This window comes from Leuciscus leuciscus (genome assembly GCF_965113295.1).
Source record: "Leuciscus leuciscus genome assembly, chromosome: 1".
Lineage (NCBI taxonomy): Eukaryota > Metazoa > Chordata > Actinopteri > Cypriniformes > Leuciscidae > Leuciscus > Leuciscus leuciscus.
Genome location: NC_138725.1, coordinates 2,503,144 through 2,531,095, shown reverse-complemented (window position 1 = coordinate 2,531,095; position 27,952 = coordinate 2,503,144). Strand labels below are relative to the sequence as shown.

The window sequence follows — 27,952 nt, the reverse complement described above, 5'->3', positions numbered from 1 at the left end:
TAGAGGAATAACTCAGCACTCGTTAGGAGTTGATCAAAGTTATTAGATGCATTAAAAAGCTGAGATTCTAAGCTTTAAAATGATACCTATTTTTTATTGTTCCATTCAGTGGTTGCTTAGTAAATTGATTATGAATTTTTTTCCCGGGGGTGTGTCCCGCCGGCGGGACACTTCGGGGTTAAGGGGTTAATGTCCGCCAGCTGCATGTTATTATCTTTTCTAAATTCACGTAATCTGTCCAGGATACGTTGCAGGCTGGGCTCAGGTGTGTCGCCGCCCTGAGGGCTTATCTCTGGGGAGTAGCCTCGGTCACCATGGCTCGAAGTGGTCTCGTCCTCAACCAAATTTGCGTTTTTTCTACTTCTGGTAGAAACTCCCCTTTCCATCTTGACAAAAATTCCCAGATATTAGGAAAAAGAGTAAATTAGGGGTATATTTTTAAGACACCGTCGGGAGCTAACAAATTAAGCTGCCATCCTCTCGCTAGCGGAACCGGAAAACCGTACCCAGACACATTTAAATGGTGAACAGACATGAAGTAAAGCTTGTTATGATATGTTACTCCCTGTGTCCGTCTCATGCTTTCCGCTAACACAACATTGTGTCAGAAGTTTAGAAAAAACAATTAACTGTTAGTTGCGATGCCACCATAAATGCTCGGGAGAGAGTGTGTGCGCGGACAGAAACGAAGATTAAAGTGGAGATCGGAGAAGCCGCGAGTGAGCGAGACGGAGAAAAGAGGACAGATGAGCTGGTGAGATACAGCAGGAAAAATAAAAGGAGGTGACAGTGGATGACGAAGCAGCAAGTATGCGGCATCTTATGCCGTCGCTGATGCCCCCAGGCAAGTTTGGTTTCAGCCATATTAGTGAAAGGCCCAAATGGATGCAACGCTTTGAGCGTTGTAGAATTGCGTCAGGCCTAGACAAGCAGTCACAAGAATATCAGGTTAATACGTTTATGTATACCATCGGTGACGAAGCTGAAGATATCCTGAATGTTCTTCCTCTGTCTGAGGAGGACAAAAAGTCATATGAGACAGTGGAAACGGCGTTCACACGGCATTGTGTGAGCAAACGTAATGTGATTTTTGAACGTGCACGTTTTAACAGACGTAATCAAGAGGCAGGAGAGAGTCTAGAAGCTTTCATCACTGCTGTACTTGCTCTGGCAGAACATTGTGAGTTTGGAGCGTTAAGAGACGAACTGATAAGGGAATGGGGGATGGCAAACTCCAGCATATTGCTATAGGAGAGGAAGCAACAACAGGTATGTTAGACCCTATACCGACTAAGCTACTGAAAGAGATAGATCCTCTTCTTAATATCATTAATTCATCTTTGTCACTAGGATATGTACCGAAAACTTTTAAGCTGGCTATGATTAAAGCACTTGTTAAAAAAACGCAACTTGATCCTACAGAATTAGTCAATTACAGGCCGATCTCAAATCTACCGTTTATGTCAAAGATACTAGAAAAGGCAGTATCCTCACAACTATGCTCCTTTCTAGAAAGAAATGATATCTGCGAGGATTTTCAGTCTGGATTTAGACCGTACCATAGTACTGAGACTGCTCTCATTAGAGTTACAAATGATTTGCTCCTATCATCCGATCGTGGTTGTATCTCGCTATTAGTGTTACTCGATCTTAGTGCTGCATTTGACACTATCGACCACAATATTCTTTTACATAGACTCGAAAATTATGTTGGCATTAGTGGAATTGCATTAGCATGGTTTAAATCATCCTTATCTGACCGTTATCAGTTTGTAGCAGTAAATGAAGAGATGTCTTATCGATCACAAGTTCGGTATGGCATACCACAAGGCTCAGTGCTAGAACCTTTGCTGTTCACTCTGTACATGCTACCCTTAGGAGATATCAGTAGGAAGCATGGCATTAGTTTTCACTGTTATGCTGATGATACTCAGCTCTATATTTCTTCACGCCCTGACGAAACTTACCAATTCACAAAATTAACGAAATGCATAACTGATATAAAAAATTGGATGACTAGTAATTTCCTACTACTAAATTCTGAAAAAACAGAGATTCAAATTATTGGACAAAAAACTCCCACACGTAATAACCTAGAATACTGTCTAACACTTGATGGCTGCTCTGTTAAGTCTTCGTTGTCGGTTAGGAACCTGGGTGTGCTCTTTGATACCAATCTTTCATTTGAAAGTCACGTGTCTAGTATCTGTAAAACCACATTTTTCCATCTTAAAAATATATCTAAATTACGTCATATGCTCTCATTGACAAATGCGGAACAATTAGTCCATGCGTTCATGACCTCAAGGCTAGATTATTGTAATGCTCTACTGGGTGGTTGCCCTGCACGCTTAATAAACAAACTACTGCTGGTTCAAAACTCAGCAGCTCGAGTTCTTACCAGAACCAGGAAGTATGACCATATTTGCCCAGTTCTGTCAACACTGCACTGGCTGCCTATTAAACATCGTATAAATTTGAAAATATTGCTGATTACTTACAAAGCACTAAATGGTTTAGCTCCGCAGTACTTGAGCGAGCTCTTAACGCATTATAGTCCTTCACGTCTGTTGCGATCTCAAAATTCCGGCCAGTTAATAATACCTAGAATATTAAAATCAACTGCTGGCGGCAGATCCTTCTCCTATTTAGCACCAAAACTTTGGAACAGTCTTCCTACCATTGTCCGGGAAGCAAACACTCACTCAGTTCAAAGCTAGACTAAAAACACATCTCTTTGACCTAGCATACACATAACACATTATAGTCTTCTATAATTCAATGTTAGGCAGCATAGATTAGGCCAGCCGGAACAGGGAACACTTCCCGTTAATCCTGATGTACTCGTTACATCATCATAAGAATGGCATCTACGCTAATATTAGTATCTCTGTTTATACCAAGGTTTACCGCAGTCCGCCGGATCCAGGCCGTATCCAGATCTGATGAAGGACCTGCGCCTGGACGCGACAACAACGCAGTCCTGAAGTGTCAACCAGACTCTCCCTGTTTACTGAAGTGAGGTGGACCCCGGCCGTATCCAGATCAGATGGTGGATCTGCACCTGGACCCAACCATGACGCATCCCTGAAGTGCCAGCCTCATCAGCCCTGCGAAAGCCTCATCGACACGACCAATCTGACTTCTGACCTGTAACGTTGCCTGGATCATAATCATGCACTGTTCGCTCGTTGGCCAGAGGAGAACTGGCCCCCGACTGAGCCTGTGTTCTCTCAAGGTTTTTTTCTCCATTCTGTCACCTGATGGAGTTTTGGTTCCTTGCCACTGTTGCCTTGGCTTTTGGCTTGCTTAGTTGGGGACATTTAATATTTAACAATATTATTGATCTGCCTTATTTAGGGTGGACGATGATGCATTTTTCTTCTAGAAACAAACTCTGTTGTATTATTTTTATGTTATCAATGTGAAGCTGCTTTGATACAATCTGTATTGTAAAAAGCGCTATATAAATAAAGGTGACTTGATTTGACTTGACTTGACAACAAAAGAGTGATTAAGTCAGACGATTATGAAACACAACAAACCTGACTGTGACAGACACAAAGACAACTATTTCTGTGGAGAGCAAGTTCGGTCCAACTACGGCATTATTGGTATCATTGTTCCCGGTGTGATTCAAGAAATCTGTCGAGACCCGTTTCATTACAAAAGGAAACAATTAAAGATATTATCTTTTTTTCCTCCTTTTTCTTCATTATATTTTTACAAGGAAGCAATATCTTGAGTATCTTCAGAGCATGGTGTCGATGACACATACTGACTTTCATAATGACACACCAAGGTATTCATAAAATATAGCCAACACTGGCTCATTGGAAAAATTTTGCAAAAGGCAAAATACATTCCAATATTTACATATTACTGCCATTTCTAAAAGAAATTAAGACTAGAGGCAGTAAAACAGCAAGTACGTTTAATCGTTTTCACACACATTTGTGATAACTTATTAAGCTTGCTCAGTAGCTCCGCCTTGGGTTCGAATCCCGTGAAAGACGAGTCATGATATAAGAGCTCAAAGTTCATAAATAATCTGCCACTCACTGGTCATTTCACGCTGAAACTGTTGCGAAACGTGCACAACACAACACAACGTATTTTTGCAAAAATGTTGCCACAGGAACGTTTTTCAAATGAAGCCAGGGTTGCAATATCGCATTTTGCAGCAAATGAAATTCAAAATAGACTTTAAAGCATCTCTGAATCGCTTTTAACAGCTCCGTCTGTGTCACAGCACACAAAACCAATCATCCCCGTCAGAGCGGCTCGTGCCACTGCCAAATCCACCGGCCAAAGGGAAAATGACTGGCATTTGGTGTTTGTCGTGTTAATAAAGGAGTCTGGATCTAATATATTTCTCAGGGCTGGAGAGAGTAAAGCAGAATATTATAATCCATGTGTAGAAACTCTTCCTGAAGAGATATAATCTCTGCTTTACAGACGCTCATGAAGTGTGTGAAAATACTTTGTTTCACCAAACTGGAGCTGACATTAATCATTTCAAAATACCTTAAAAACTGTGTTAGAATTCATTTTCTACAAGTTAGTCATGGATATTGGAAACGCTTTCAGTAGCAAACCAATTTTATTTCTAATAATGCAATTATTTTATTTCTAGATTTTAACATCATGCGGGAAACTGCTAAAATAAAGAAGTGAATCTAACAGTAATGCTCTCGTGTGCAAAAGTTGCCAATAAACTGTTCAGAGCAGATGTGTGTGTGAGACAGTGCGGTTCACAGTATATGCACTTCTCACACGTTTCACGTTCAAGTTAATAACCACAGGAGAAGCTGATGATGTTTAAAGGAGGAGCTGTAACTATATATAATGAAGAGGAAGACTGACAGAGACAGAAAATGGCTGATAAGTGTGATCTGTGTCTGCTGGGACTGATCATTCTCTCTTCACTTCTCACAGGTAAAGAAATCTGTATTTTCTCTAAAGACATTTAGTGGAATTAGTCTGGAAAGAGTTCATTTGAACATGCTCAGTTTATTCTTGCACACATTCACGTTGTGATCTCAGAGTTGTGTATTGATACACACAGATCATACTGTATTATTCCTGATACTGGACATAGTGTCACTCAAACATCTGATGATGAAGAATTATCTTCATATTAAGAGTGTGTCAGTGATTTGAACAGCTCTCTGATAAAGACTAATAGTTTATTCTGGAGAGTGTGTTGTTTGCTTTAAGTCAGGAAAAATACTATGATTTAAAACTTCTGCTTTTAGATGCTGGTATGTTTTATTTTTCATGTATTAATATATATCATAATGATCACTGAGATATACTGTGTTTCAGGAACCAGTGGAGTGGATGATGTTCATGTGTTCATCAGTTCTGGTGGAAATGTCCGTCTGTCCTGTAATAATGCTCTTTCTGACTGCAAATCTAAAACTACATGGATCTACTCCTACAATATCAGATTAAGACGTTCAGCAACAGTTAAACTGATTACTGGAGGGATAAAGAATAAAGACACAGAGAGACATGAGAGACTGAGTCTGGAGTCTGACTGCTCTCTGAACATCAAGAACGTCACAGGAGAAGATTATGGATATTACATCTGCCAACAATATGTGAATGACAGACGACAAGGACCTGATGCACATGTTTCTCTGAATGTTCTTCATGGTAAGTTTATGATTATGTGCTCAATTTAAAATTCTCCCTTTAAACTCAGATGATGATTAAAGAGTCTGTGATTTGTGTCTTGTGTTCAGTTTCAGTGTCTCCATCATCATCATCATCAACATCATCATCAACATCATCATCAACATCATCATCATCATCATCTTCCTCACAGACTGAGATCAGTCCAGGCCGCTCTGTGACTCTCTCCTGTCAGTTGTATTCATATTATACTGGACCATCCTGTGATGATCAGGTTCGTTCTGAGGGAGTTGAGTTGTTGTGGGTGAATCAGGCTGGTGTTGATCTGAAGACAGACTCCAGATATCAGATATCACCTCCAGATCACTGTATCATCACTCTGACTACAACACTCCTGAATGAAGATGACAACAGAGAGTGGAGATGTCAGCTTACTCGCAGAAATCAACTCGAGACCTCAGTCAGATTCACTGTCAAGTATTCAGGTGAGAAAACAGTGTTAGAAGACCCTCATAATGTCAGTAACAGTAAGGTCTGTCAGTATCACTGAACCCGAACAACCTGAGGGAACAAAAGCTTCTTTGACTCTCACAGAAGAGTAACTCTCACATCACACACTCTCAGGATCCCTCAACTATAAACACACATGTTTCTAAAAGTGCTTTTCAGTGCATAATGCTAGAGTTATCTTTAGTGTTAACTCATCAAAATATGACTGTCATATTCTACAGTATGATTGTCACATTGAGTTGTTGTTTTAGTTTCATTTCATGGACTTTTATGGGGGGGTTGTCTGGGGCTATGTTGTCTGGGGCTATATGCCCCTGGTAGGGTCTCCCAAGGCAAACAGGTCCTAGGTGACGGGTCAGACTAAGAGCGGTTCAAAAAACCCCTATGATGGCAACAAATTCGAGGACCGTGACATCGCCCGGCATGGCGCAGCCAGGGCCCCACCCTGGAGCCAGGCCCAGTGTTGGGGCTCGTTTGCGAGCGCCTCGTGGTCGGGCCTCCCCCCATGGGGTCCGGCCGGGCTCAGCCCGAATGAGCGACGTGGGGCCGCCCTCCCGTGGACCCACCACCTACAGGAGGGACCGTAAGGGGCCGGTGCTTTGTGGATTGGGCGGCAGTCGAAGGCGGGGGCCTCGACAATCCGATCCCTGGACACGGAAACTAGCTCTAGGGATGTGGAACGTCACCTCTCTGGCGGGGAAGGAGCCTGAGATTGTGCGTGAGGTTCAGAGGTTCCGACTAGAGATAGTCGGGATCACCTCCACGCACGGCTTGGGCTCTGGAACCACACTCCTTGAGAGAGGATGGACTCTTCACCACTCTGGAGTTGCCCATGGTGAGAGGCGGCAGGCTGGGCTGGGTTTCCTTATAGCCCCCCAGCTCAGCCGCCATGTGTTGGAGTTCACCCCGGTGAACGAGAGGGTCGTTTCCCTGTGCCTTTGGGTCAGGGATAGGTCTCTCACTGTCGTGTGCGCCTATAGGCTAAACGGTAGTATAGAGTACCCGGCCTTCTTGGAGTTTCTGGGAGGGGTGCTGGAAAGTGCTCCGACTGGGGACTCCGTCGTTCTACAGGGGGACTTCAACGCCCACGTGGGCAGCGACAGTGACACCTGGAGGGGCATGATTGGGAGGAACGGCCCGCCTGATCTGAACCCGAGTGGTGTTCTGTTATTGGACATCTGTGCTAGTGCTAACCATGCTAACCATGCTCAAGCATAAGGGTGTCCATCAGTACACATGGCACCAGGACACCCTGGGCCGAAGGTCGATGATCGACTTTGTGGTCGTTTCATCTGACCTCCGGCCGTATGTCTTGGACACTCGGGTGAAGAGAGGGGCGGAGCTGTCAACTGATCACCACCTGGTGGTGAGTTGGATCCGATGGCGGGGGAGGAAGCTGGACAGACTCGGCAGACCCAACGTACTGTGAGGGTCTGTTGGGAACGTTTGGCCGAATCCCCTGTCAGAGAGATCTTCAACTTCCACCTCCGGCAGAGCTTCGAGTCTGGAGATATTGAGTCCAAGTGGACCATGTTCTCCACCTCCATTGTCAACGCGGCCACTCGGAGTTGTGGCAGTAAGGTCTCCGGTGCCTGTCGAGGCGGCAATCCCCGAACCCAGTGGTGGACACCGGAAGTAAGGGATGCCGTAAAGCTGAAGAAGGAGTCCTATCGGGCCTGGTTGGCTTGTGGGACTCCTGAGGCAGCTGACGGCAGCCCGGGTGGTTGTGGAGGCAAAAAATTGGGCTTGGGAGGAGTTCGGTGAGGCCATGGAAAAGGACTACCGGTCGGCCTCGAAGAGATTCTGGCAAACCGTCCGGCGCCTCAGGAGGGGGAAGCTGTTTTTGGTCCCCAGAGGGTTAAAACAGCAGTCAGAGTAAAACCCCAGTTAGTTTGCTTCAGGTGTGTATTTCCTCCATTACACCCGCTTATAAAAGTAGGCAACATATTGCAAAAACACACTGATTAAAAACTTCACATTATATAAGGCACTTATATATTTCCACATGTAAAATAAAACGTATAAACACGTAAAAGTCTTCACCCGAATTGCGTCCCCAAAAAAATACTCCAAGGCTTTTTATACGAACCCTGTTCTGGGCCGCCTTCTAACTATGGGCTGTCATTATAGCACAGCCAATTCCCTTATAAGGTCAAACTCTGGACTTATCCTAGTCCTTTATTCACATACGCTTGCAGAAGCACATATTCAAAATATCTATTTTCTTTTCACAATTATTTTATGCAGCACACACACAGAAGCTTTATTTGCTACGTTTTTCTATCACAGCCTTTTGACCTTTCTCTAGTTTCACACATTTTCTATGTCTGAGGCAAACGATGTTCATAGTTCCCCTTTAAAGTTACATGTGGTCCTAACAACCTAAACATGTTACGACCCCACACACACACACACACACACACACACACACACACACACACACACACACACACACACACAACACCTCTAACAGGCTTTAAGTAATTTGAGCTAGTCCTGCAGATTCAACACATCCTCATTTGAGCCATCTATTTTTTTTTCAACCATAAAACTGTTCTCAGTGTGTATTATTTTCTTATTTAATCGTCCGGCTCGTCTGATAACTTGTATTAACTGCTGTGCACGATGGATCGGCCCGTTCTTAGGGAGTTGAGCGTTAGTGGAAGATCTCCAGCCTTTCTCTCCTTCTTCTCCGCCTTGCGAGCTCTCCTGGCGTCGTCCCTCCGGAGGTGTTCAACTAAAAGGTGGTCCGTAAAAATCTCAACCTTGTCTTTTACATTAACATTTCTTATTTCTGGTTCATCTCCATCCGTTACATTCAAAGCATGCAGACAGTCTTTAATATATACCATTTCTGTGGATTTATCAGAAGAATTCATAATCATTTGTTATCCAGTTCCAACATTTATTACAGAGGGGAAGAGACAGGGCAAGAGAAAAACAAAGAGAAAAAGAGAGTGATGGAGATGAGGAGAGAAAAATAATCTACTGCTCACTGAAATGGTTTAAAGCTGTTATTATCCAATTTTTTGGCCTTCAAAACATCTTAAAATGCGCAAATGTAGATCAGAGAAATCTAAACCGAACCCCCCTAACTGCCTCACATTTGGGACCTCAGTGATTATAAGACTCTGCCTTTATACCAATAAACAGCCGATATCCTAGTAATATGCATGTTAACAAGCAACTAGTTAATAGTGAGAATTAGATCCTAAACTAAAGTCAAGTCAAGTCAAGTCAAGTTTATTTGTATAGCGCTTTTCACAATACAGATTGCATCAAAGCAGCTTCACAGTATTAAATTAAAATAATACAACAAAGTTTGTTTCAAGAGGAATTTATTGATTGATAAAATTAAATTAAATATCCCCAAAATATCCCCAACTGAGCAAGCCAAAGGCAACAGTGGCAAGGAACCGAAAAACTCCATCAAGTGACCTAATGGTGTCGTAAAACTCCATCAGGTGCCTTAATGGAGAAAAAAAAAAAACCTTGGGAGAACCCAGGCTCAGTCGGGGGCCAGTTCTCCTCTGGCATTGGATAGAGGCCGGATTGTAGTTTGAACTGTAGGATTATATGAATGCCTGGCTGAAGAGATGCGACTTTAATCTAGTTTTAAACTGGGAGAGCGAGTCTGAGCAACGAACAGTATCAGGAAGACTATTCCAGAGTTTTGGAGCCAAATGTGAAAATGCTCTCCCTCCTTTGGTGGTTCTGGATATCCTAGGTATGACCAAAAGCCTTGAATTTAGTGATCTCAAAGAGCGCGATGGATTATAGGGCGATAGAAGATCCGTTAAATAGACTGGAGCTAAGCCGTTTAGGGCTTTATAAGTCAGTAGCAATACCTTGTAATTAATACGGAACTTTATAGGTAACCAATGCAGTGATGATAAAATCGGTGTTATATGATCATATTTTCTTGATCTCGTAAGAACTCTAGCGGCGGCATTTTGGACTAACTGTAGCTTGTTTATTGAGGATGCAGGACAACCAGCTAATAAAGCATTACAGTAATCCAGTCTCGAGGTCATGAATGCATGAACTAACTTTTCTGCATCAGAAACTGATAGCATATTACGTAGCTTAGCAATGTTTCTAAGGTGGAAAAAGGCTGTTTTTGTAACATAAGAAATATGATTTTCAAAAGACAGGTTGCAATCGAGTATAACACCCAGGTCTTTTACTGTAGAGGATAAAGTAACAGGACATCCTATGATGTTAAAGTTGTATTGTGCGAGGTTTTGTGGGCGGTTTTTTGAACCGATAAGTATTACCTCTGTCTTGTCTGGATTTAATAAAAGAAAATTACGCGTCATCCAATCTTTTATATCTTTAACACACTCTGTCAATTTGGAAAATGTAGCGTTTTCATCCGGCCGTGATGAAATATATATTTGAGTGTCATCAGCATAACAATGGAAACTAATTCCATGTTTCCTTATAATATTTCCAAGTGGCATCATATATATTGAAAATAACAGAGGGCCTAATACAGATCCCTGCGGCACTCCATAGTTTACTGGAGTTATGATCGATTTTTCTCCATTTAAATAGACAAAATGGTAGCGGTCAGATAGGTATGATTTGAACCAGCTTAGTGCTTGTCCTTGAACACCAGTATAATTTTGTAGTCGATCTAAGAGTATTGTGTGATCTATAGTATCGAACGCAGCACTAAGATCAAGTAAAACTAGTATTGAGATACAGCCTTGGTCAGAAGCTAAAAGTAAATCATTTGTGATTTTAACGAGCGCAGTTTCAGTGCTATGATGCGGTCTGAATCCAGACTGAAACTTTTCATAGATATCATTTTGTTGCAAGAAAGAGCCCAGTTGAGCGGACACCACTTTTTCTAATATTTTAGACATAAATGGAAGATTTGAAATGGGTCTATAATTTGCTAGATTATTATGATCTAATTGTGGTTTCTTAATGAGAGGTTTTATAACTGCCAGTTTAAATGTTCTTGGAACATGACCTAAAGATAAAGACGAGTTAATAATATTGAGGAGAGGCTCTTCCACTACAGATAACACTTCTTTCAGTAGTTTAGTTGGTATAGGATCTAATAAACATGTTGTTGTTTTAGATGAAGTGATAAGTTTATTTAACTCTTTTTGTTCTATAGTTGTAAAGCACTGTAATTGTTCTTTCGGGGTGATAATTGAAGCTGAATTGTAAGGCGCGATTGAAGATTGAACGTTTATAATTGTGGTTCTGATGCTTTCTATTTTCTCAGTGAAGAAGTTCATGAAATCATTACTACTGAACTGTAACGGGATATTTTGTTCGGGTGACGTCTGTTTATTTGTTAGTCTAGCCACGGTGTTAAATAGAAACCTTGGATTGTTTTGGTTGTTTTCTATTAGTTTGCGGAGGTGCTCAGCCCTGGCAGCTTTTAGGGCCTTTTTATAACGTGACATACTGTCTTTCCACGCGATTCTAAAGACCTCTAAATTAGTTTGTTTCCATTTACGCTCTAAAATACGGGTTTCTCTCTTTAAAACATGCGTAGTATTGTTATACCATGGTGCTTTATTTTTCTCTCTGACCTTTTTTAATTTAATAGGTGCAACCACATCCAATGTTCTAGAGAGAATGGTGCTCATAGTGCTAGTTAGTTCTTCTAGTTCATCTGTTTGTTTGGGTTCAGGCAGCAGCTGAGACAGATTAGATAAGCAATTTGAGAAATTATCTATGGTGGATGGGAGGATTGTTCTGCCTGGTTGATAACGCGACGCCGCATGACATATTACAGCAGTACGTAATATGCAAGTTACCATGTAGTGATCAGTGACTTCATCACTTTGTGGAATGATATCTATATCGGTTGGATCGGTTCCGTGTGATATAATTAAATCGAGTGTATGATTAAGACGATGAGTTGGTCCGGTGACGTTTTGCTTGACCCCAAATGAATTTAATAAATCTGTAAACGCAGCTCCTAACGCATCATTTGGATTATCTACGTGTATGTTAAAATCTCCAACAATTAATGCTTTATCGACATTGACTAATAGGTCTGAGAGAAAATCTGCAAACTCTTTTAGGAAATCAGCGTAAGGCCCTGGCGGTCTATATACGGTAGCCAAGGCTAGAGATAATAGGGATGTTTTTCTAACATCTAAGAGCGTAACATTTAGTACAAGTACTTCAAATGAAATAAACTTATAACCCGTTTTCTGAGTAACATTTAGAATATCTTTATAAATGGTTGCAACACCTCCGCCACGGCCAATCAGACGGGGCTCATGCTTATAACAGTATCCAGGAGGAGTAGACTCATTAATACCGAAATAATCATTTGGTTTAAGCCAGGTTTCAGTAAGGCAAAGTACATCGAAGCTATTATCTGTGACTATTTCATTTACAATAACTGCCTTAGGTGTGAGTGATCTAATGTTTAGAAGACCTAGCTTTAGAAATAGTTTTTGTTTACTAATAGCAACATTTTCTGTTTTAATAACAATTAGATTTTTCCTAGATCCTGCATTAGATTTATTATTTGATCTCACTAAACGAGGAATAGACACGGTTTCTATGCAATGTTCTACACTAGTATTTATATCAGTTGAATTGGTGCAGCAGAGACTATGATTTGGACTTTTGGTTACTAGTCAAAGGGTATTTAACATTTTGGAGATGTTATCTGACAGAAGATCCGCTCCGAATCTGCTTGGGTGTAAGCCATCAGCACGGAAAAGCCTAGGACGCTCCCAAAACAGATTCCAATTATTTACAAAGAGCAGTTTCTGCTCATTGCACCATGACATTAACCATTCATTTAGCGCAAATAATCTGCTGAACTTTTCATGCCCTAGTCGGTACGTGGGAAGCGGTCCTGACACAATGATCGTTGTTTCAGGCGATGTGCTGCGTACCGTATCGATTAGATTCCTGAAGTCTTTCTTCAGAATCTCCGTCTGGCGCAGCCTGATGTCGTTCACTCCCGCGTGCAGGACCACAGTTCCGACGCGCTCGTCACCGTTCAGGATCTCGGGAACGCGAGCAGCGATTTCAGAAACACGAGCACCAGGGAAGCAGTGACTTTGCACCTTACTTGTACCTAACGTAGCGTGTACGTGCCGAACGATGGAATCGCCGATGATCACAGCATCGCGTTCTGTTTCGCGTAGAGGGGAGAAGCGGTTTTGTGTCGATAACTCGAAAACCGGGAGGGTCGGAGAAAGTCTTGGTCTAAACCTGACTCGCGTCTTCCGCTGCGGAACCACCCAGGCTTCGTGGTGGCGTGTTGGAGCCGGAGTGAACGAGACCATGGCTGATTGCGACCGATGCTGAGGAACGCACGGAGTAGACGCGGTCGGAGTCAGCGGGTTAGTAATGTTAAACACTGATTTGTGTGCGTCGGCGCGTGATGTTTCAAGAGCCAAACACCGGTCTCTCAGCTCGGCCTGTCTCAATAAAAGGTTGTGGATCTGTTTCTCAACAGCTTCCAGCTCAGACTGCAGTGCGTGAAGCTCAAATGTGTCCTCACCTGCACCAAGCGGTAGACTACTTACATCTGATATATTCGCCATTTTAACAGATGGACAGTGAGTTAGCAACGAAGCTACCAGTGATGCTATCAATATTAATACTAATTTATATTATAAGTTTGTTTGTAAATGAGTGTGGAGAAGACGCGTTCAGCCGTGATCCACGGACGTAACCTTTAAGAGTATGCAGCGTTGGATCACTAATAGGCTTGAGACGCGTCTGCTCAACAGTCCGCGTTGTAACTATGAGGTTTTTTAGTGGTAGGGGTGTAGAGTAGACGCACGATAGGCGAAAAAAAAGTGTTTGTTTATAAGTGAGTGTGGAGAAGACGCGTTCAGCCGTGATCCACGGACGTAACTTTTAAGAGTATGCAGCGTTGGATCACTAATAGGCTTGAGACGCGTCTGCTCAACAGTCCGCGTTGTAACAATGAGGTTTGAGCAGTAGTGCTTCTCAGTGAGGAAGAGTAGAAAATGTTCGTTGTAAGCGGGTTTAAAGAGAAAAATCAAGAATTATAAATCAAATCGATAGAGCTCCAAAAACAACAACGCATTCAGACGCAACGCATGATAATGACAGGACAAGACATTATTCACCGTGTTTGTTGAGTGTTTCTTATTCACCTGAGCTTTTATGAACTCAAAGGCGCGAGAGAAAATAAATAAATAAAAATAGCTGAGCGCAAGGGTGGCGCGTTAACAGGCTAGCGAATTACTAGCGTGTTATGCGTCAGGGTTGGGTAAGCTGTATTTAGTAGTAATATAAACAACTAGAAATTGTAGTAAATGATGGTTCAAAACAAGGAAATACGAGGCTAAGACGGAGCTTACAGCTCCGAAGCAAACACACTCACAGCAGGCAGCGAGAAAAATCAAGAATTATAAATCAAATCGATAGAGCTCCAAAAACAACAACGCATTCAGACGCGACGCATGATAATAACAGGACAAGACATTACTCACCGTGTTACCTTTCTTTAAATCGTACACTCACGCTAAAATGAAAATCCTAGAATCACCCCTGTGTGAAGCTCAAGTATTATGTGATGATGATGTTGTGTATATGTGGCATTATGTGTTGAACTGAACTAACAGACGTGATCCACAGATCCAGCTGATACAGCATCAGAAACTGAAGTCAGTGTGACTGCTGGATCATTATACAGAGGTACGACACGTTCATTTATACTGACAGCTTTATAACATTAAACTATCAGTCAGTCTGTAAATGCTTCATCAATAACTGTTGATAGTTGAATACCCTTGACTTCAGTCATGTACAGTTTCTCTTCTTCCTCTCATGTTTCCTGCAGTGATTGTGATTATTGTTGAGATGGCAGTGTTTGCTGCTCCTACTGTGATTCTTCTTCAGATCATCTGTGCAAGAAGAGCTGGTGAGTTTTGAGCCGCACACAATCTGATGATTCACACTCATCTGATCTGGAACAATCTGCAATCATGATAAAAACACATACGAGAGGTCAGTCAATGCTTTTATTTTGCAGGGAGGAAGGACTCGAAGCACCCAGAGGAAATAAAGATGCCAACAATATTAGAATAAAATACTGATGAGTTTAGAGCCAATCTGCAGCAATATTTACAATAGCAAAAACTTACAGAGGATTGTTCATTGTTTTATTTTCTTCTTCTCAGAAAAAAGAGAAAAAACTCTGAGCATTTATAGTGACATAATCAAGTTTAGATTAAAATGTTTTTTTTTTGTTTTTTGTTTTTTTACATATAAAAAGCCAGATTTATTTTCATTTATATGGATTTTATGGATATATTTGCCTACAGTGTTGAAAGTAATTCTCTTGCGCTTCATATGTAAACTGCTTTAAATATAATATTAATACAGTAATGGACAGACTCAGACTGTATAATCTCTCTCTGTTCTGTGTGATGGAGCTGATTTGAGGATTCTTGGATCTTGTCTGTTCATTCCTGTTTTTAGCATCTTTTTTCATTTTGAATGATTGCTATAATTGTCTTAATAAACTTATGCAGTTGTGTTTAATAAGTCTCCTTTCCTGAGATGTTTGTTCCCCTTCATGAGCTCGTAATGTATCGTAATATAGAATAGTAAGTGTGAGTATTAATGGGTCGAGTGTTGATGAAATATATGCGTTTTCAGCCGTTTCTTGAAGATGGCTAAAGCCTCATCAGCTCAGGTTGAGTTCGGCAGGTCGTTCCTCCAGCAGGAACAGTCCAGGTGAAGGTCTGTGAAAGTGATTCTGTGTCTCTTTGAGATGATGCACCACAAGACACCGTTCACCTGCAGTACACAAGCTTCTGGAGACACATCGGTCTGGAGTAGTGAGTTTAGGTGTAGAGGAGCAGAGCCAGTGGTTGTTCTGTAGGAAAACATCAGTGCCTTGAATCTGATGTGAGCGGCTGTTGGAAACCAGTGCAAGTTCATGAGGAGAGGAGTGATGTGTGTCTCTTCGGCTCGATAAACACACTCTTGCTGCAGCATCTCCCATACAAAAATGTAATATATGGCCATATATGTACTTATATTTTAAATAGCATGACATATATCTATACATATATTTGACTTATCTGAGAACACAATATATGACTGCAACATATCTATACATATATTTGACTTATCTGAGAACACAATATATGCCTGCAACATATATGAACATTTATGTGTCCAAACATGTGAAGAAAATATTTGAGTTCATCCATATATGATACCATATATCTGCATATATTACAGTATAGTATTGGTTTCTCGCATATATGGACAACATTAATTATAAATATGTGACATACATATTTGTTTTCCACATATTTAATAAATGTATGTAAACATACACTGTAATCCTTTACTGTAAATTTACAACGAATTTCTTACAGAATTGTACTGTATTTCCATAATACAGTATTAAGCTGAATCTTTTACAGAACAGCTGTAAATATACAGCACATTTCTGTTTTCGTCCTGATAAATTCGTTATATTGCATTGTGGGATTGATTTCTTTCGCGCTCAATTCAGTTCAATTATGTGACGCGAAATGCGAGCAGACAGTAACGTTAGGCAGCTACAACAGACAAACTTGTTTTGTCAGCGGGATTCAACTGAACAAATAATCATTCCTGATAAACAATGTCTGCGAATCTGTGAGCAATTTTAAAGCTTTTTTGAGGTTCGGTTCGGTTCGTGTTTCAAACATTAGTTGCCTGTGACGCAGCAGAAAATGGACGACGTTAAAGGTAGCAGCTACCTGAGGACGGATGGAAGAATTTGTCATTGAATAATCTGCGCGTGACGATAAGTGGGATTTAGAGTTTGAGAAGATGGAGAATTGTTCAACTGAGTGATACGGTAGGCCAATATATAAGTTATTATTTTTTATTTTTTTTGCGTTCGCATTTCTACATTGTTTTCACGTAACGTTATTTGGTTTGATTTTGCGAACGCGGTTTACTACCGTGGCCGCGCAAGCAATTCACTGACTCTGTTCACCTGTTTACCAAGTAAAGTTAACTTCGACATTTCATATAATAGGCAACCTTTACCATGCTATTTGCATGACGTTCATTTGATATATATTTTTTGAAAACAGTTCCTAATGCTGTTTTCAAATGTAGTGGGCCTATTCCTGATTGCCATCCCATGGTCCTACAACTACTCCCTAATTCAAAGAGAAGTTAGACGGTGTTATCCTTCAAGCAGATAAATAGAGATTATTAAGCAAATCTCATTAATTTGTAATATGTTTTATGTTTTGGTTCTGTTGATCAAGGTTGTGCTGTCCTTTTTAAAAATTGTTTCAGGAATTTGCGTCGCTGATGTCCAGCAATCTACATTTGCCAGAATGTCCACGCCTTATTTCCTGGTATGTAAACATTAAAGGGGTAGATGAAACCTAAAATGAAAAGCCATCATTTACTCACCCCACTGCAAAATATGTTTTTCTTAATTAGTGTTTTTATTTTGTTTCCAGTCCAGATATCTACAATTCTTACATGAAGAAGCATTTAATAGACACGTAAAAATTGTCTTGTTTTCTGAAAGAATAAGTCGGTAACGCTTTAGATTACAGCCCGGAAAGTACTGCGTAATTAAAATGAAAGTACAGTGTAACGTTCGGTAATTACAGTGTACCTATAAAGTATTTACGTGTAAGTATAGGGGAACAATATGTAAAGTCTTGGGAATAAAGGTGTAACAACCAGGAAAATACTGCGTAATTAAAACAAAATTACAGTGTAACTTTCAGTAATTACAGTGTACCTATAAAGTACGTACGTGTAAGTATAGGGGAATAATATGTAAAGTTTTGGGAATAAAGGGGTAACAACCAGGAAAATAACAAATTATTTAGGCAAATTATTTAGACTGTAAGTATTCCATGTAGTTACAGGGTAAGTATGACATTGCGGGCTGTAAATTAAAGTGGTGTTTCTTACCCTCTTGTTTCATGTAGTTACAGGGTAAGTATGACATTGCGGGCTGTAAATTAAAGTGATGCTTCTTACCCTCTTGTTTCATGTAGTTACAGGGTAAGTATGACATTGCGGGCTGTAAATTAAAGTGGTGCTTCTTACCCTCTTGTTTCATGTAGTTACGGGGTAAGTATGACAATGCGGGCTGTAAATTAAAGTGGTGCTTCTTACCCTCTTGTTTCATGTAGTTACAGGGTAAGTATGACATTGCGGGCTGTAAATTAAAGTGATGCTTCTTACCCTCTTGTTTCATGTAGTTACGGGGTAAGTATGACAATGCGGGCTGTAAATTAAAGTGGTGCTTCTTACCCTCTTGTTTCATGTAGTTACAGGGTAAGTATGACATTGCGGGCTGTAAATTAAAGTGGTGCTTCTTACCCTCTTGTTTCATGTAGTTACAGGGTAAGTATGACAATGCGGGCTGTAAATTAAAGTGGTGCTTCTTACCCTCTTGTTCCATGTAGTTACAGGGTAAGTATGACATTGCGGGCTGTAAATTAAAGTGGTGCTTCTTACCCTCTTGTTTCATGTAGTTACGGGGTAAGTATGACAATGCGGGCTGTAAATTAAAGTGGTGCTTCTTACCCTCTTGTTTCATGTAGTTACGGGGTAAGTATGACATTGCGGGCTGTAAATTAAAGTGGTGCTTCTTACCCTCTTGTTTCATGTAGTTACAGGGTAAGTATGACATTGCGGGCTGTAAGTATGACATTGCGGGCCCGTTTTCAAAGTTGAAAACGGGTTGGAAGATGGCGCCGCTGTGTTTGGCTTGCCACTTGCTACTCTGTTCTCTATTGTTTGTTTTAGCTGTCGTTTCACCGGCTATAGTTTATGATCGGACTACGCTGCTGGAATTGCGTTTTGCATCAATTGGGCTCCTGAACGCCCAGTCCTTCAAACTACCATCGCCACTGTTGACACCAATTCCTCCTCTTCTGAGATGGCCTGTCTGTCTGCTATCAGGCAGAAAGCGCCGCAGAAGACGCGGTCGGAGAGGCGGGTTACATGTCAGGCTGAGGACTCACCTGGATTCTCCGCCGCTGAGGTGTGGAGATCGACTGGAGCTTGGCAGTGTAATAAGAAGATCGCGGGAATGTTACAGGTGGCTTCAGCTGGTTAGCCCCGACACCGGCGTTTCATCTGCGTGTCTCCGCCACGGAAAAACAGTCACCCGGAGCTGTGTCCAAGGTAATCTCCGTCTTATTCCTCGCGTGACATCGCCGCCTGTCAACTCGGCCACGTTCCGTATGGCACTTTGTAACACTAGATCGCTCAATAACAAAACATTTGTCCTCAATGATGCCATTTCCTCTCATAATCTGGATTTGTTTTTTCTCACTGAAACCTGGCTCTGCCCAGGTGACGTTAGTGCCTTTTCGGAACTTCTCCCCTCTGGCTATCTCTACCTCAACACCCCGCAACAAACGGGTAGGGGCGGGGGGATAGCCACCACATACAGACAGTCACTGAAGTGTCGCCAGCTGACCACTAGAGGGTTCTCTAGTTTTGAGTTACAAGTATTTGTGCTCACATTGTCCTGTCCTATTTTATGTGCAATAATTTACCGGCCGCCTAAATTAAACAAGGACTTTTTGAATGATTTTTCAGAGTTTTTGTCAGAGTTCATGCCAAAGTTTGACAATATCCTAATTTGTGGTGACTTTAACATTCATGTTTGTTGCCCCGCTGATAAATTTGCTAATGATTTTAATGCACTTCTCCACTCACTGGATCTGACCCAGTCCATATCCTGCCCGACTCATAGGTTAGGTCATATCCTTGATCTCATCATCTCGTGTGGGGTGATAGTGTCAATCTGTGAGGTCCTGGATTTTCCTGTATCTGATCACTCTCTCATACGTTTTGACATCCGTGCTGCTCCATCTGCACCCACATCCACTGCCCCCCAACGTCGGCGAATCATTACCTCTACTACAGTTAATGACTTTGTTGCTGCATTTACTGCCTCTGATCTCTGTTCTACTGCTGACTTGGCATTACCTATGTGTCCTGAACTTTTCCTCTCCTCCTTTCACACCATTTGCTCTCAGATTATGGACTCTGTTGCCCCCTACAAGGTAATGGGTACCAAAAGCCCATCAGACCCCTGGCTCAATGATACAACTCGGGCCCTTAGGCGTCGGTGTAGACAGGCTGAGTGTAAATGGAAGAAGGACAGGCTGCAGGTGTCACTGGAGATGTTTAGAGACAGCCTTTCCACCTATCAGAGAGCAGTGAAGGAAGCTAAAGGACAGTACCTCTCCAATCTCATCAACAGCAATAGTCAACGCCCTGGAATTTTGTTCAGCACTATTAACCCTCTGGGGACCAAAAACGCGCCCACGCGTTTTGCTCGTTTTTTTTTTTAGCAATGAAAAATAAACACAAAATGCTCTGTTAATTTTGATCTTTCATTTTCGTGTAATACATCAATCGATCCTGTTCAGTTTCTATTTTTTTTCTGTATACTCACAATACAAATAAAGTGTTTTGCTTTTTGACAAATAAAGAAAAACTAACATGATGCTATTTCTGCCTTCTCTCTGTCAGTAAACTCCCATTTGAAACGCGTTCGAAAATTATCTATAACTCCGCGAAAATTCAGTCAAACAGGCAAACAGACCCACGGGCATAAAGCTTGAGATCGCAGCTTTTAAATGAAGTAATTTATATAAAAAACAAATATTATCAGCTTCTGTAATCTGTATAAAAAGAGAGCGACTCCAGTCGAGCTCATTAGGAGCCATTCAAAAGTAATGTGACCACTCCCCGGAGAGCGCGTGCTATTCAAACGCAAATTCTGAGAACCATTTCAGTCTGTGAAACGCCCCCACATCAGCTGTAAACAAAGAGGCATAATATAGCCTACCTTATGGAGAAAATTTTCCGTGCTGATATGAGGAGCAGATCCCGCTGAGGAGTGAGGTAGGCTAAGTTATCCTTTCTCAAGTGTTAATGTGGAATAACGTTATGGAATAACGTTGTAGGCTTATGTAAACAAAAAGATGAATCGCGTTTCTATAATATGAATCGCGCGTCTATTTGTAAAGAGTGTTTAGCCTAAATATGAATCGCGCGTCTGTGTGTGAAAGAATAAACTGCTTTTACAGTTACAGTTACTGCGTTACAGTCAGGCGAAGTATGAAAGACAACATTTTGTTGACTAGATTTGGGTACAGTTTTTACTGTAGAATATACTGTCACATCAAATAAGCTTTTCTGAATATATATAAAATACTATTTTGTCAAAAATAAAGTCATAGACTAAGATGTTCCAATGTTGGCTATATTCAAACTAATGAATACATATGATAAAATGTAGGCCTATAATCTTTTTTTTTTTTTTTTTACAAAGAAAGAGTACTTTTTTTGCAGAAATATTGCTGAAATTGTAATTATTGTTGTAATTGTAACCTTTTTAATAAAATAGCAAAACATATTTACAAGATAGATGTAAGCAAAATCTTAAATGGTCAATATAAGTCTTCTTCAAAATATATATTTTGTCTTTGCATTGTGGCTCAGTCAGTGTCACACCTGAATGAATGGCTAATTATGCAGAGTCATTATGCAGAGTGGGTGGGACTAAGGTGTAAACTACTCCTCCCCCTCGCATATTGGCTTTCCAAGCAAAACCTGTTTTACACCATTTAAATCAATGTATTTTTTTTTGTGAACGATAAAGCAAGACTATTTTCACATAATTTTGAAGCTAGAACTGAAAGGGACAACATCCATTAGTCAAAAGTCTTGTGGGCACATATTTTGTATGAGTTTTGTGGTCTTATTTCAGCAACTTTCATTTTTATTTTTTTAAATAACCACGCATAAACATTATTCTCTTAAAAATACAAACATCTACATACATGTTGCTCGCATATTATGGTAGGCCTGTTTGTGCTATATAGAGTGAATTTACACCTTTGCCATTAACATGTTTATAAATAACTGAAAAAAGCACAAATGTCAGAGCATGTCAGAACATCTCAAGGGCCCCAAAAACAGCTTGGTCCCCAGAGGGTTAACTCTGTGATAAATCCGGTGTCTGTTGGTTTGAATAATGTATCTGAACACTCCTGTAGTGCATTCAAACAGTACTTTCTGGACAAGGTTTTGTCTGTTAGGCAAGCCATCACACAAGCCCCTGCTGCTGTCATACCCTCACAAGCGGTACAATGTGTGCTGGAGAACTTTGAGGCAGTTACCCTTGTGGATCTCAAAAAAGCTGTCCATGAATTGAAGGTTACCACCTGCCCTCTAGATGCTGTTCCTGCAAGGATTATGAAGGAAGCTATTGACATCGTGGGCCCCTGCCTTGTCTCCTTTATAAACAGTTGTCTCAGTTTGGGCACTGTTCCAACTGCCCTCAAGCATGCCATTGTCCGACCACTGCTAAAGAAACCAAACCTCGATTCTTCTATACTGTCCAACTTCCGCCCAATATCTCATTTGCCATTCCTGGCTAAGCTGATGGAGAAGATTGTTGTCACCCAGCTTCAGTCTCATCTTCAACTGCACGCCATTGTCGATAAATTTCAGTCTGGTTTCAGGTCTCGGCATAGCACGGAATCTGCATTACTTAGGGTCCATAATGACATTCTTGGAGCCCTGGACAGTAAAAGCTCTGTGGTTTTGGTGTTATTGGACCTGACCGCTGCATTTGATACCATAGATCATGCCATACTCATCTCCCGACTTCAAAACACTGTCGGATTGCAGGGCATGGTTCTCAAATGGTTTTCATCATACCTCACAAACAGAACCTTTTCAGTTATGCTTAATGACCTCTCCTCTTCAGCCGCTCCTCTGTCATCTGGTGTCCCTCAGGGATCCATTCTGGGTCCTATACTGTTCTCACTCTATATGCTGCCACTTGGTCAACTCATCTCCAATTACAATGTCCGTTTTCACTTTTATGCAGACGATCTTCAGATCTACCTTCCCGTGGTTCTGAGTAACCGTTCTGCACTGGATCCTCTTCATAACTGTATTCACAACATCAGACAATGGCTTTCTCAGAATTTCCTTCACCTGAATGAAGAAAAGACTGAGTACATCTTGTTCACCCCGGACTCTCCCAACAGTTCCCCCAGTTTTGGTCTTCCAACACCTCGGTTTGATACGGCAGTGCGAAACCTGGGTGTTATTTTTGACAGTGGTATGATTTTTGGAAAACAGATAAGTGCAGTTGTGAAAGCAAGCTTTTACCAGCTAAGACTACTCAGTAAGGTCAAACCATTTCTGTCCCGAGCTGACCTAGAAAAAGCTGTCCATGCCTTCATCAGCTCGCGGATTGACTACTGTAATGCCCTCTACACTGGACTTAATCAATCACTCCTCAATCGGCTCCAACTGGTACAAAACGCTGCAGCACGTCTCCTCTCCAATACCTCCAAACGCTCTCACATCAGCCCAGTCCTCCGCTCTCTCCACTGGCTCCCAGTGCGATTCAGGGTGGAGTTTAAGATCCTGATGTTTGTGTTTAAGGCCATCAATGGTCTGGCCCCTGTTTACCTCACGGAGTTGGTAATGGTCCACCAACCAGTCAGAACTCTGCGCTCCTCAGATCACACCAGGCTGGTCACACCCAAGTTCAAGTATAAAAAGTTTGGAGGCCGGTCATTTGCCGTTCAAGGTCCAAAGCTGTGGAATGCACTTCCGGGACAGCTGAGAAGCATCACTGAGTTGCGTGTTTTTAAATCGCAGTTAAAGACACATCTTTTCAGACAAGCTTTCGATATGTAGCCACTGACTCGATTGTTGTTTTTATGTATATTTGTGCTTTTATTTATTGCTGTTTGCTGTGTTTCTTGTTTTTATTCTGGAAAGCGCCCTGGGCACCTTTCAGGTTGTTGTAAGGCGCTATATAAATAAAATTTGATTGATTGATTGATTGATTGTTTCATGTAGTTACGGGGTAAGTATGACAATGCGGGCTGTAAATTAAAGTGGTGTTTCTTACCCTCTTGTTTCATGTAGTTACAGGGTAAGTATGACATTGCGGGCTGTAAATTAAAGTGATGCTTCTTACCCCCTTGTTCCATGTAGTTACAGGGTAAGTATGACATTGCGGGCTGTAAATTAAAGTGATGCTTCTTACCCTCTTGTTTCATGTAGTTACGGGGTAAGTATGACAATGCGGGCTGTAAATTAAAGTGGTGCTTCTTACCCTCTTGTTTCATGTAGTTACAGGGTAAGTATGACATTGCGGGCTGTAAATTAAAGTGGTGTTTCTTACCCTCTTGTTTCATGTAGTTACAGGGTAAGTATGACATTGCGGGCTGTAAATTAAAGTGATGCTTCTTACCCCCTTGTTCCATGTAGTTACAGGGTAAGTATGACATTGCGGGCTGTAAATTAAAGTGGTGCTTCTTACCCTCTTGTTTCATGTAGTTACGGGGTAAGTATGACAATGCGGGCTGTAAATTAAAGTGGTGCTTCTTACCCTCTTGTTTCATGTAGTTACAGGGTAAGTATGACAATGCGGGCTGTAAATTAAAGTGGTGCTTCTTACCCTCTTGTTTCATGTAGTTACAGGGTAAGTACAATAAAAACACATGTACACACACACAATCTGATATCACTCGGAAAACTTTATTTTAAAAAAAACAACTTATTTAAAAACGGATTTACAGCACTTTCGCTTGCTTGGTTTCCTCCTCCTCTTGTTCCTCTTCTTTTTCTTTCTTTCCACTGATGAATCTTAAGAAGGAATCCCATGACATGTCTCTTGCTATTCTGTATTATGTGTTAAAAGAAAATAGCCTACAGTAGGCTACAGAAATGTCCTCACCATTTACTCATCTTTTACCCTGATGTATTTTAGTGTCTGTGTTTATCCCGAGGTTTTCCTGCAGCCTGCCGGATCCGGGCCGTATCCAGATCTGACGATGGACCTTCGCCTGGACCCGATGACAACGCAGTGCTGAAGTTTCAACTAGTCTGTCCCTATGGAGGATCCCTCTACCACTCTACAGATAAGGCGTTGTCGGGAAAATTCGTTTCGCGTTCCTACCCCTAAGCGACAAAATAAAATAAAATTCTTTATCAAAATTTATAAGGAAAGACAAGTACTTTTACTTTGGCTTTTAGGCTTGGCTTGTAGGGAAAATCCAAACCTGCGTAATTTCAAATGCACATAACTATAGAACCCATTCTAAATGCGCATGTGAACGCCATCAGCGTTTCTCACAGGTTCGCGTTTAAAGTCTGTGTAGAGGGAATGGTGTCGTCTTAGCGGCCCCTAATTTAAAAACAAATGATCGTTGCGACGGAAGCAAATCAATCAAAACTAACTTTAGATGGAAAATAACTTAACTCTGCTATAAAGCCAAAACAATCTCTGTTACCTTAAATTATACGCTTATCTCTGTGAAGCTGCTTTGAAACAATCTACGTTGTTAAAAGCGCTATATAAATGAAGATGACTTGACTTGACTTGACATGTCATCCGAGATGTATACAAATTTCCTTCTTCAGATTAACACAAACAAAAGTTTTTAGAAAAATAAATAATCTCTGTAAATGCATATAATGCAAGCTCATGTGTTCCTAAAAGTTGACAACAGCACATACAACAATAACTACAGTAATCCATACGACCCCAATGGATGAATCAATGTCTTCTGAAGTGAAACGATAAACGTTTTTAAGAAAAATACCAAATATAAAAAAAATTTAAACTGTAGACTATCGCTTCCGACCAACTGTCACCTGCGCGTTCATGAGAGGGTTGAGTACGTTTACGCTTGAAAATTTAAAGCTTGACGTAAGCGCACCGAAAAACCGAATGTCGAATTATTATTATTTTTTTTATGTTTTTATTATTGCTCACAACAAAATACAAACAATAACAGATAATACTAATGAAAAACAAACCATGCAGAAGAACAGAGACACCAGTTCTCGCGCGAGTTTCACATCAAACTCCCGCGAGGATGCAATGGACGCTTAAAGCTTCACCAAACGCGAAGCCATTCAAGCCGACCCTGTGAAGCCGACTCTCATGCACTCGCTGGTGACAGTTGGTCGGTAGCGAAAAGATGAGTAAATTATGAGAACATTTCTGGGTGTACTGTATTTTCTTTTAATACATAATACAGAATAGAAAAATACTCCTTCTTATGATTAGGCAAATCAGTGGAACGATAGAAAAAGAAGAGGAGGACCAAGAGGAGGAGGAAACCATGCAAGAGAAACAAAACAGGACAAAACATGCTACTTTCTGTCAGGACTTTAGTATTTGAAATGAAAAGTTGATTAAAAAAAAAAAAAAAAGAATAAGAAGTGTAATATGTTGTAAATCTGTTTTGAAATAAGTTGTTTTTAAAAATAAAGGTTTACCAAGTGATGTCAGATTGTGTGTGTAGGCCTACATGTGTTTTTATTGTAGCCTACTTACCCTGTAACTACATGAAACAAGAGGGTAAGAAGCACCACTTTAATTTACAGCCCGCAATGTCATACTTACCCTGTAACTACATGAAACAAGAGGGTAAGAAGCACCACTTTAATTTACAGCCCGCAATGTCATACTTACCCTGTAACTACATGAAACAAGAGGGTAAGAAACACCACTTTAATTTACAGCCCGCAATGTCATACTTACCCTGTAACTACATGGAACAAGGGGGTAAGAAGCACCACTTTAATTTACAGCCCGCAATGTCATACTTACCCTGTAACTACATGAAACAAGAGGGTAAGAAGCACCACTTTAATTTACAGCCCGCAATGTCATACTTACCCTGTAACTACATGGAACAAGAGGGTAAGAAACACCACTTTAATTTACAGCCCGCAATGTCATACTTACCCTGTAACTACATGGAACAAGGGGGTAAGAAGCACCACTTTAATTTACAGCCCGCAATATCATACTTACCCTGTAACTACATGGAACAAGGGGGTAAGAAGCACCACTTTAATTTACAGCCCGCAATGTCATACTTACCCTGTAACTACATGAAACAAGAGGGTAAGAAGCACCACTTTAATTTACAGCCCGCAATGTCATACTTACCCTGTAACTACATGGAACAAGGGGGTAAGAAGCACCACTTTAATTTACAGCCCGCAATGTCATACTTACCCTGTAACTACATGAAACAAGAGGGTAAGAAGCACCACTTTAATTTACAGCCCGCAATGTCATACTTACCCTGTAACTACATGAAACAAGAGGGTAAGACACACCACTTCAATTTACAGCCCGCAATGTCATACTTACCCTGTAACTACATGGAATACTTACAGTCTAAATAATTTGCCTAAATAATTTGTTATTTTCCTGGTTGTTACCCCTTTATTCCTAAAACTTTACATATTATTCCCCTATACTTACACTTATGTACTTTATAGGTACACTGTAATTACCGAAAGTTACACTGTAATTTCGTTTTAATTACGCAGTATTTTCCTGGTTTTTACACCTTTATTCCCAAGACTTTACGTATTGTTCCCCTATACTTACACGTAAATACTTTATAGGTACACTGTAATTACCGAAAATTACACTGTACTTTCAATTTAATTACGTAGTACTTTCCGGGCTGTAATCTAAAGCATTACCAATAAGTCAAAATTAAGTGAGTTTATGCTTAAAACAAACATAATTATATGCCAGTGCATTTTAGCATTCTAACCAATTTTAATTTTTAGTTGAAAAATTTAATTCATAGAACTATGAATAGACAACTACATCGAACCACAGTGGAACCCACAGTAGTTATTTTAATTATTTAATTATAAATAATAAAAAAAAAATATATATATATATATATATATATATATATATTTTTTTTTATTTTTTTTTTATTCCATTACAGGTCAATCTCTAAGCAAC

At 40.7% G+C, this 27,952-nt stretch overlaps 1 protein-coding gene across 1 annotated transcript in view; it reads left to right on the top strand.

The window, feature by feature from the left end:
• The window catches only part of LOC309478494 (uncharacterized protein), a gene marked incomplete at its 3' end in the record, with an annotated part of 405,172 nt that overhangs the window by 306,126 nt on the left and 71,094 nt on the right, over positions 1-27,952 (top strand). Inside the window, exons 9-10 of the mRNA XM_082142080.1 lie at positions 5,329-5,661; positions 5,751-6,125. Of these exons, the coding sequence (XP_081998206.1) occupies positions 5,329-5,661; positions 5,751-6,125 (708 nt within the window). The remainder of the gene's footprint in view (positions 1-5,328; positions 5,662-5,750; positions 6,126-27,952) is intronic.